This window comes from Capsicum annuum, chromosome 8 (assembly GCF_002878395.1).
Source record: "Capsicum annuum cultivar UCD-10X-F1 chromosome 8, UCD10Xv1.1, whole genome shotgun sequence".
NCBI lineage: Eukaryota > Viridiplantae > Streptophyta > Magnoliopsida > Solanales > Solanaceae > Capsicum > Capsicum annuum.
Genome location: NC_061118.1, coordinates 162,322,990 through 162,334,818, shown reverse-complemented (window position 1 = coordinate 162,334,818; position 11,829 = coordinate 162,322,990). Strand labels below are relative to the sequence as shown.

Genomic DNA, 11,829 nt, shown 5'->3' with positions numbered 1-11,829 from the left:
TGTGGGAGCTTCAGGTGGTGGCAGAGCCACGAACACAGGTGCTGGCAGTGGTGCTGGCTGAGTCACGGGCCTTGGTTGAGGAACTACCAGGGGCACACTAGAAGTGCCATGGTAATATTGCCGCAGAGTGAATCCTGGTGCATGCTCCAGTGACTTAATGGGAACAGAGAATTGTGCCTGAGAAAGCAGTTAGCAATTGGGGATATTCCCAAGATCTTCAGGGAGTGGAGGAAGAGGCATTCCACTAGCCCATGCTCGGTGCAGATCTAGCAATTGTTTTCTAAGTCTCAATACCTCATCATTGCATTCTGAACTTTCTTCCCTGGGATCCTGATCTGGGTCAATGAGTGAATTTTCAATCTCCCTACTAGCCATGGCAAGTTTCGCTTTTGATCTAGTGAAGTACGGGTGACTAGCCAGAGTGCTGCAAACCAACCACTTATCTGAAAGAACATGCTCATCAAAGACAAAACCCGTTAGGATTAGGTCACACAACAAGCATGGGAATCACATTTGTAAAATTATCCTAGATTCATGCGTATTTCTACCAACCTTTAAGGGTAGCAAGGTTATTTTAACTTCATCCCGATCTTTTTCCTACACCATTTGCTTCTTTACTCCAATCACACCTCTTTTTTTTCTTTTTTTTCTTTCACCATCACTTCTTTCATCTCTCGCGTCAGTCCCTTTTTTATCCTTTTTTCCCTACTCTCATTATTTTTTTTCTTTCCTCTCTCGCTCTCTCTCTTTTAATCATTCTTTATGACTTTTGTTTTTCCTTAAAATAAAAGAAAAATAATGAAAAAACCAAGAAACAAAATGATTAGATCGAACCCAAAAGTAGGTTGCCTACGTATCATGTTGTACATGAATCAGATCTTGCGTAGTTCGGAAAGCGCATGCATAACTATCACAAAGTTGAAGTTTTTTTTTTTGAAAAAAAACAAAAGAAAGAACAACGCAACGTCACAACATTTCATAAAAAGACAGCTAACACAAACTTCGAATTTAAGACAACTTAAAACTGATCAACTAAGACTAAACAACATTCTAAACCCATAAGATAACATGCGTAATACTCCTAGTAAAGACCTCTAACGTTTCAAACAAACATGACACGACTGAACAAAGACACAAAAACACAATGACAGAAAAAATAAAGGACTCAAACTAAATAAAAGATGAAGGTTGCTCCTTCAAATTGGTGCGGTGTGGGATGACCCTGGCTGAGATGGACCTGCCTGTGAAGTTCCCTCTTTCTCTCTCAAATCGTGCAACATACCTTGCAATGATACTTTGATATTGGGTAGAAAGCCTCTAGCCCGTGTACCTGCCTCCTGGGGAGTACATCTATAAAGACTATTCTGATATCCTTCCACAGTTGCGAGCAAACTTGACAATTGGACTCTCAATTCTTTCACTTTGGCCCCCGCATCTTCATCCCGACGGTCATTAACTATGCATTCTTCCTGCACTCTCCCTCTAAGCTGCATTGGTAATGGCCTACTAACACCCCGAGGTATGGATTGAAGCCAGACTCCATATCTTTGAGTGTAACCCGGATTGTCCAGACCTATTTTGAAAGAATCTACACCCAATTCTGTTGCATTAAGCCAGAATTGCTCGTACTTGATTTCCTCTTTGGCTATATCCTTAAAGTACTCGATATCCTTGTGAAGGTCCAATATCGGTGGGATATCTTGCTCCCTACCTAACTGACGCATTATCCTACTCGGACTGTAAGGCCTAGTGCATTTGAGTCCTATCAGAACTAGAAGAGGTTGCATGCGACATCCAGAAAAAAATACCTTAGGATTGAGCCATCGATAGGTCCAAAGGATATTGTCATGTGTTCTTGCTTCGAGAAATTTGACCCAAGCATTGACTCCCACAGGTAAATAAAATTTATCAAAACGTATTCTCTCCTCCATGGCGTACACCCGATCATCCATACAACAATCAACCACATTTTCTCCAACTAAAGAAGGCGCATGCAAATGCTCTATCATCCACAACTGTAATATTAAGTTATTCCCCTCAAAAAATCGAATCCCTCCTTTCACCTCCATTAAAGCCTTATATATTTCAGTTAAGATCATTGGTACAATGGTAACTTGCTCCTTTTTCTTAACTAAAGCCATCACCACTGATTGTAAGCGGGTATTGATACGCCTCTATCTAACGGGAATACTAAGATACCCAATAGAGCCAAACAGAAAACCTCGAGACGACGTTGTTCCCACTTCTTCTTGGTAGTACAAAATTCATCCCAAAAGCAGTCAAAACTTTCCGAGGACCCAAATCTAGCAAATAAATAGTCGAAGGAGATCCATGATTGTTTGAGGCACCCTAAATTCTTGTTATCTTTCAACCCACAAAGTCAAAGAAATCTCTTGCCTGTATGATTTTGGGCTAAAATCATTTGTTGATCCATATAAGGTAGTCAAAACAAACGAGATATTTCGGCCAAAGTAGGAGTCAATTCACAACTTTCGAACCTAAACACCAAATTATTTGGATCCCAAAAAGTCAACACGGCCTCTATTAGATCTGGACGGGGCGTGAGATCAAGAAGCGCTACCAGATTGCCTAAAACTTTCCTCACTTTGTGCTTTTCAGAGTAATTGAATGTGCCCCACTACTTGATCAACTTTTTGGGTACCTTGACAACCATAAGGACTCTAGACTTTGTGGACTGATCAATCCTATAATAACACATAAGACGTTACCTTAAAAATTCGATAGGAGCAAAAATTCCCAACCCATGAGACTTTGACGCGGACATGTCGAAGGACTCCGAATCGTCGAACAGTACCACTGAATAAAATCAGCCCACTTGGCTAGGACAACTAACAACACTAGATTGCGGGGAGAAAAACCTAGGCTAAGACTAAGATAAAGGCCAAAAATACAGATTACCGGATCCACCGAGGGTTGCCTACGTATCTCGCCCAAGGGGCGGGAATCAGGTATGCGTAGTTCGTCCAGATTGGACAATTAAGGATTAAAGAACAGACTAAGACTTGACCTGAGAGACGCGATTACAAACAGACGATGAAAGATGTCAATAAAATCTTTTTTGAGTTTTTCAATTTGACACTTCTCATAAAATAGACACCAACAATTATGAAAGAAAAAATCTTTTTGGGTATTCTCGTTATATGAAATGTACAAAACTTCTACCATTTTTTTTGTATTTTTTTTCTTTATAAAAAGCTCCAATTAATTTTTTTTTTTAATTTTCAAATTATGAATGCATGGTAAAGGAACAAAAGGAAAATCTTTTTTTGATGTTTTAAAGAAAAATGAGTACGAAAGGGAAAAAAACTCTTTTTTTGAACTTTTGAATTGTGAAAAACAAAAGTCATAAAGAACTCTAAAAACTACGAAACTCTTTTTTGCTTTTTCACTCACTTTTTCTTTTTTTTTTCCCTTTTTTTTACACGCTTTACTTCTAACACATGCTTTTCCCAAATCGGTCCGTCAAATGACCACGTTAGCCTCAAAGATGCAACATTTAGCACGTAGGGATGCTTCAGATGTGAGTCTCCTACAATGGATCAAATGGGTCCTACTAGGTCTTAATATGATGCAGATAAGCATGACCTAAAGGCTGACCTACGTTGAGGTTTACTAACAAGGCTATTCAGGGGAGCATATGGTCGATAGTGGCTGCTTTGATTTCCACCCACTCCATATGTCCGACGGCTCCCCCTCCTAAAATAAGGATGACTCAACTAGAGTTTCTGTGCACGACGTGCACTCCAGGACTTGTTGTAGAAAGAATGACTCAAGTTATGCACGTGATGCCAGATATAAAGCAGTAACACATACGATAAAAACTGTAAAAAAGAGCACGTAGGCACTCAACAATTATAAACAATAACACAAAACAACTCAAACAAAATGTCTATACACCTGTAATGTCAAACTAAGTCGATACAACTCCAAAATTAGCTCATATTCTGAAAATTCCCCAGCAGAGTCACCAGAGCTGTCACACCCCTTTTTTAACTCCAAAAGATTTGGATTTTAAGTTCGAAAGGTCTTTTATTTAAAGTGACAAAATAAAGATTTACTTCGAAAAGGATTATTTACTTTTAAACTCAGAGTCGCCACTTGGTATAATTGGGTGTGCCAAGTCACCTTTGGGAATCCTTTTTCAAAACTATTTTTGACTCTTTTAAAACTGATCCGCGAACAGAGATTTCGATTAAGGAATTCTGTTGACCGAGGGGAGGTGTTAGGCACCTCTCGATCCTGTGGTTCTACCACGGTCTCTTGGTGAATCATATCGGCTAATTTGACACTACGAAATCTATAAACCATACAAAAGCACGCAAAACAATCAAACAACAAACAAAACAATCTAAAATGTAATGTCCAGTCCAATTATACAGTCCAATATATATAAAAAATGCAAAAAATATAAACCTACGCTAACCTAAACTAATTCTAACTACGCTCTCGTGTTTTACCACGAACATCTTCCAAATACAAGATACCTCGAGGCATTCACCGGATAAATTAATACAAAGTACTTCAGGGCATTCCCCGGCCAAATGATCCTAATGCGATAAACTAGAAAAAAAAACACTCAACCAATATTCCATATTCAAACATTCAACCAAACAACAAGTTCTAAAATTTGCCTACCTAAACCTATATTGTCTATCCATTTTAACAATGATCAGAAATAATATTTATCCTGAATTAAATAATAATCAGTATGTCACAATCAAAATAGTGTTCATACTTTCAATTTCCCATTCCCACCCAGATTTCATTTATGCCAACATAAACTTAAGTCATCTTCGACCAAACCATTAATCAATTTCAGTATAAGTCTATGAATCACACCACATGAATTACAAGGATTCACATACATTCAAAACATCATGAAGTCACATCTTCAACTACGAAAACATAAGAAAAGGATAGAGTTGAGAAATGGACCTCCAAAGATTCAGATTCTGATCGATAATAATGAATGAGAGAAGCCAAAACCCGAATTCTTGGACAAAAAATAAACCTCAACAACGGCTGAACCAACTCAGAGCTAAACAACCCGAATTCGCAGTTTGATTCAAATACCAAATCCACGAAACCACTTGAGAGTAGTCAACACCAACACTAAAAAAACCGAAACTAAACCGAACTTACCAAAACTAACCCAAACAAACCAAAGCTGACCTCGAAAAAACTAAAATCGAACTCAAAACGGCCGAAATCAACCCGAAACAGGTCGATTTTGGGTTGTTTTTAACGATTCGATCTTGGTTTTCAGTGATGGAGATGGTTTGGATGAGTTTTTGATGGGTTTCATAGTTAAATCGGAACTAGTGCAGTGATTTCCGGTGAAGAGTGGCCGAAAAACTCGATCTCCGGCCAAGTTCTTCTCTCTCGTCTCTCTCTGTTCTCTCCCTCTCTCTCGATCTACCCCATTTCTGGCGTGTGTTTATGGACTTCCCCAAATCCCTGTGCAGTCCCTGTATCCAATAAATGGAGATTATAGTGCATTTTTTTATGGGGTTCCTGTGTGTGCGCGTGTTCGAAGAGAAGAAAAATAAAGGATGAATATGGTTAATGAAGAAGAAAACCTTTCTCCCCCCTTTGATTTGTATATGTCATGTATATATGGTCCTTTGCCAAAATGGAAAAATGGTCCTTTTGTCCCTTTCCTAGAAGTTTCCTAGTGGGGCCCCTTTCTAATGTTTATCCCTTTTTGCCTTTGTGGACAAGAAATATGAGGGGGGTCACGTGGGTATGGGGTGTTGGGCGTAGGGGTATGGGTAATGTGTCTTCTTTTAAATGAAAGGGTTTTTAGGATGTTAAAAAGAATAAAAGTTTGTTAGGAATTTTGTTGAGAGTTATTTTTTGTATTATTGTGGGATGTAATTACATGGATGAGGGTACAAGGTAGGATAAGATAAAAATGAGTAAAAATATATCGGGGAGGGACGAAATTACGTGTCTACAATACTCAAAAATGTCATGATCATGATCATACTTGTATCAACCCTCTGCTCGTACTTCTGTTCCCTTCTCATGGAACCCACCCTCCAGGAATTCCTTTAAGCTCAATACTGACGGGTCCTACTTAGGCAACCCTGATATTGGAGGAATTGGAGGGATTATTAGAAATTCAAATGGGGATTGGTTAGTGGGGTTCTCCCAATATTTCTCTCATGCCACTAACAATTTAATGGAGCTTTTAGCTCTTATTCAGGGTCTCAAACTAGTGTTGCAGAATCAGTTGTTACCCATTAAGATTAACATTGATTCGAAGGAAATTATATTAATGCTTCAACAAGGAAATCTTATATATAATTCCTTACTTCATGAATGCAGGTTATTGTTAAGCAAATTAGGGTCTCCACCGGTCCATCACTGCTATAGAGAGCAGAATATGGTTGTAGATGCTCCAGCAAAATTTGGAGTAAAAATGGAAAATATGGATAACTGCAGTTTTTTTGTAACCCCGCCCTCTTTTGTAGCCCGGTTAGTATGGGCAGATGTACATGGAACTACACATATGAGAAGGGTTCCAGCTCTTCATTCTGGGCATAGCCTATTCGTTTTTGTTCTAGAGCCTGACTGAGCTCTAGTTCTGTAATTATAACCTTTTTTGTTCAATGCATTTCCAGTTAACCAAAAAAAAAAATACGTACATCATTAGCTTGTAAAAGTGTACCAATAAAGGCTATGCCATTTGACAAATGGAAGCTAAGCTAGCAAACTTAGCGTTGACAGAGAAAATGTTGAAATAATTTATCTATCGAGTAATAATAATTAGATAACAATAAAAGTAAGCAACTTTATAGCATTTTCGATCTTTTGATTGGTATTAAATTATGATTGAATTTAAGGAGTACATATTTCTTGAGACAAGTCGTGTGTAAAAAAATGAAATAATTTCTTTTTTTTGTTTACTTTTATGGTGGTGAATTGATCTTGATTTGATCCAGACAAGACTTTCCATCCAGTGGCTTAGTTTGTTGCATCTCCACATACTCACTGTATTCCTTGGGAACATAAAGTGGTGGTAACCTTTCATTTTGGATTAAAGGTGAATCAGCTGGACTCACTATAGCATTCATAGCTGGGCAATTTGCTATTCCTATTGATATCCTTGCCTCTTTATTTACTATTGCTCTGTGCAAAACACTCTTGTATTTCCCATTTGTAAATATCTGTCAACAAAACATAAAAGATATCACATTAAAGGGTAGCTCGATGCACTAAACCTCTTGCTATGCGTGAGGTTTGGGAGAGGGCCGGAATAAGAAAATTAAGGGCCGTTAACATTTTTAGACAGGCGAAAAGGAAAGAATTCACTCCCCCCCCCCCCCTTCCCTAGCTAGTTCTAATAATCTGTACTCTTCGTTGGTATATACACAATATATGACTATAATGCAAGGGATTTATACTATGTACGTTGTGTATCGCAAGTGTATGAACCATTATATACGTTGTGATGTTAACATTTTTGACAGCCAGCTATAACACAAATACCTGCCTCGTCGTTAGTTCATAGTCGTCACGGGTGTATACTTAGCATATAACTAGTGTATAATCAATGTGTATGCCTAGGAGATGTTAACATTTTTTGGCAGCCGACTAAAGTTTTTTTTACCCACCTAACTATAATAGTTTGTTGCTGTTGTCGCTGTATAATGATTAATGTGTAGTCTGATTATATATGCATATTGTACAATGATTATATATAATTATATATTGTATACTTATTAAAATTTGTAAAAATAAAATTAGTTTTTTTTTTGTTATCAACTTTATTGGGATGTTATTTAGTATAAAAATCAGTAGATGGAGCAAGTAATATTGCAGTATATATTTTCTTTTTCTTTCCTTCTTTAATATTTATACCTCGAGGTGATCCCCAGTGTTGACCAAAATAGAGTTGGTAATGGGATTGATGTTGATCCATTTTCCATTGTGTTGTATTTGTAATCCACCAACGTCATTTTGTATGAGAAGTGTCAAAAGCCCAAAGTCAGAATGGGGTGGAAGGCCCAATACAAGTTCGGGCTGTGGACATGCTGGATAGTAATTTGCAACCAACAGCTCGAAACCCGAGTCCAGATCCAGTGATTTTTCCATCAACTCTTTTTCCAATCCTAAACTTTCTGATATTCCTGACAGCAACATTCTTGCCACTTTTCTTGACTTGTCACAATAATCACGTAAAACTTCTCTGTAAAATTTATAAAATCATGAGATCTTGATTGGGTAATTGACATAAATAGCCAATCATTTAAGAGGAAAATAAGATAAATACTGTATGATAACCACTTATTTAGAAACGGAGGGAGTACAATCAGTGAAGTACCATCTGAAAATAAGAGTTGAATGACTGATATATCTATTGAGTAAATGCAAGTAATATGATGTTGAGCGTACCTGAAATTGTTGGGTTGGTCAGGAGAATGAAATTGAGGATGAAGAGTGAGTTTAAGGAAATCTCTCCAGTAAAAGTTGGTCTCATTTGAAGTATAATTAAAGCTGGTGCCATACTTTATTGGATCAAATACATTTTCCCCTTTGTACTTCCACTTGTCCTCCTCTGGCATCAAGAAGAACTCATTCGTCACCCCTATCAACTCCTCCATCAAACTTTCTTCTATTCCATGGTTCACAAGCTGCACTCACAACATAACAATTAGACAGAGACCCCATCCTAATAAATTTTGTTACTTTATCCTTAATGAGAAGCTCTTATATAGTCATATAAATATTACGTCATGTTTAAGATCATAATTAAGCTTCAAAAATCTTATAGTCGATTATACAAATGTCATAGTACGTGTTCAATACCACAAGTTAAATGTCTTTTACTTTTTCCTTGCACGGCGTACAGAGTCAAACTATATGACATCAATCAAAATAAAGGTATCCTATCGAACCCGGAAGGAATTTTAAAATTTTATGAATGAAAAACACATAAAATTCAATACAAAATAAGCTAATTCCTTCCTGCTATACTTTTGTTGAACAGTCTAATTAAGTTCAGTTGAGAAAGTCAAGGGCTCTAAAGCTACATGATTGAATTTGCCAATGCATTCATTCATGCAAGGGAAACTAACACAATAGCAACTAATTCAAAGTCGCTAATTAGTCCAAGTAAAATAAGAAATGCTAGTTCTCCCTCCATCCCAATTCAATAATGTGGTGTGCATTTTGTTTCCCGTGGGTGAATCGACTAATATTTTAAGCTAAATTAAAATAAATTAATTCAATATTTTAATTTAAAATTTAGATATTCAAAAACTATATGAAAAGTACTATAACAATGGCACTTCTTCTCATGTCAGTATTATGAAAAAAGTATATTTTAAAATATTGTTCAAATTAAAACCTCAAAGAATAAGTGACCTTGTCGATCAATTGATTGGATAAGAGAAGTTCTCTATCAACTTCGGGAAGACACTTTATGCCGAGTTGAGAGTTTCCACATATGAGACGCTTGAGGAATTTTGCTACTAACTTGTTTGTTGAGTTTTGCAGGTAAGATGGAAAGATCAATAATCCATGAGAGTAAAGCAAACTCAATGTTTCAATAGTATAGTTTAAATTTCGAAAATAAAAAATGGCACATTTTGGAAAGAGCTAGGCAAGAGTATATATTGATAAAGGTACATACCATGAAAAATCCCCAGTGTTGACAAGCTCTTCCAAGGTCTTGAATGGCTTTGGAGTGTTGATGAGGATCTTCTGAAGAAAGGAGGGAGAAATCAATGATGGGGATTAATGAATCATCATCATAATTAGTGTCAATAATGGCTGCAGGTAATGAGTAATTATGGTGGTTATCAACATAGTAATTAGAAGGCACTGCTTTGAGATCTGGCAACTCAGCTACTTCTTTCGCACTTGTTTTCAACATATTGTGTTTAATTTCTAATGTCTTGTGTACGTAATAATGTGTTATGAGTAGTACGCAGTAGTAGTAGCTATATATATAAGCGTTGCATTTTTTAATTTACAGTCGTACAATAGTGTCACGGTTAGCTGTTTGTTTGAGAAGTTCGTATGTAATCAATACATATTACTTGAAAAATTGTTAAATTGACTATATCAACAAGTGGAATTCCAAAAGAAAAAGAAACTCAAGGGCCACGGCCCACGAGTGCTAAATCAACGTGTTGAATTAAATTTGATCGGATTAAAATAAATTGACTTGATAAAATAATTAAATACTAAAAGTTAAATGATTGACTAGATTATTAACACGTTACATTTAACGTAAACAACTTAGAAGAATCATATTTTCATTGGCTAATTTTATCACTTCTATCACCACCGACCTAATTTCGAAAAGGGAACAGTCAAGCTAAGGCCCTACCAACTTGAACATAAAATTATAGTCATATATAATGCAAACCACAAAAAAACTGTATCTTTTAATTTGTCCCATCAGCCATGGTTGGCTATTTTCCTGCCATGCATTTCTGCATGCTTTGCTGGAATATAATAACATCTCTATCTTCCATGTGAAACGTCGTTTGAGTAGAAGTGTGCGTATTTAGTTGAATATCACGCCATTAAGTTTTAATTTCTGTAATAATTTGTCTCTCAAAAGTCGATTTGAAATTGATCACTAAGCTATTTCACTAATCTTCACGAGAGTCTATTTAACTAATCTTCAGAACTAATTCATCAATAAGCTAAGATAATTTAATATTTTTAAATTTAAAATTGAATTTTTGAAAAATATACGAAAAATATTACTGTTCTTAAGAATAACAAGATTCAGAATATGTTGATTAGTATATCTTATCAACGGTTTCTGACATCAATTTCATAATTTTTGTGGAATTATATTTCTGATAAATGTACATTTGAAAAAAAATTAAATGTTTTACAGGGCCCCCAAAAAACATTTTAACATGTTTGAAAATTTGCCATCACAAAATATTTTTTTCAGTCCCAAATAGCATGGACTGGTATTATTTGAGATGACCCTTCTTTCGACATATTGATAGTGATCTAAGTTAAGACTAAGAGAAAAAAAGAAAAACCCTACACACTAAAGCAATAATGTATGTTACATAATGCATCCCTCTTTTTCACCTTTTTCACGTGAAATAATGTATGTAATTGAAAAGATGTAGACTCTTGATGTTAACTAATGAAAACGAAAAAAACTTTTTGAGGTCCTATCACAATTCACATAAACGCGTTAGATAAAATCAACATTTTTACGCGTTATATAAATGTGTTAGATAAAATATGCATTTTTATGCGTTATTATGTTAAATTGACCTATAAAAATCTATGACGCTGCATATATAATAATATGATAATCTAGAACTAGAAGGTGCATGATTATAGTTTATCCTATCTCTTTTTCCAATTGTTGGTGTATATTTTACTAACTTAAATTCAGATATTTTTATCTAGCAAAATGTTTGCTAATAGAGGAAGAATTAAGTAACATATTTCAAACCTTCTCTTCCTTTATGTTTTGTGTAAAATCTTATAGTGCAATACAAAATGAATAGATTTTCTCATTATGAAAATAATTTGTACTTCAATTTTTAAGTAACGAATTGGAGTATTTTCATCTCATAAAAGAAGAGGAGGTTCGACTTTCTACATCATATGTTTTATTATACTAGTTTAATCGCACGTGTCTCGCACGTGTAATGTTTGATTATTTAAAATTAAATAATTTTGTCTATTATATTGCGGAGATTTTTAATAAAGTTGTAAAAATTCAAATCACTTTTCATAAAGGCACAATACATAAACATGTCATTTTAACTTGACCTCAGATCACATCTATGACCCCAAACTTTGTGTGTGTAC

At 35.7% G+C, this 11,829-nt stretch overlaps 1 protein-coding gene across 1 annotated transcript; it reads right to left on the bottom strand.

Moving 5' to 3' along the window:
- Positions 1-6,797: 6,797 nt before the first annotated feature.
- On the bottom strand, positions 6,798-10,013 carry LOC107879902 (2-oxoglutarate-dependent dioxygenase 19). The gene is made up of 4 exons (XM_047394939.1): positions 9,662-10,013; positions 8,422-8,660; positions 7,888-8,215; positions 6,798-7,193 (listed from the first exon to the last, which is right to left on the bottom strand). Exons 1-4 carry the CDS (start codon positions 9,902-9,904, stop codon positions 6,936-6,938), a joined length of 1,068 nt encoding a protein of 355 aa, XP_047250895.1. The 5' UTR covers positions 9,905-10,013; the 3' UTR covers positions 6,798-6,935.
- Between the last annotated feature and the right edge of the window lie 1,816 nt (positions 10,014-11,829).

Bases quoted from the DNA above. Each gene is read 5' to 3' on its own strand.
- LOC107879902 (XM_047394939.1), bottom strand. From the start codon at position 9,904: ATGTTGAAAACAAGTGCGAAAGAAGTAGCTGAGTTGCCAGATCTCAAA. The intron at 8,661-9,661 runs GTATGTACCTTT...TTGTGAGTGCAG, and splicing joins AACACTGGGGATTTTTCATG to CTTGTGAACCATGGAATAGA. The intron at 7,194-7,887 runs GTATAAATATTA...TTTTGTTGACAG, and splicing joins ACACTGGGGATCACCTCGAG to ATATTTACAAATGGGAAATA.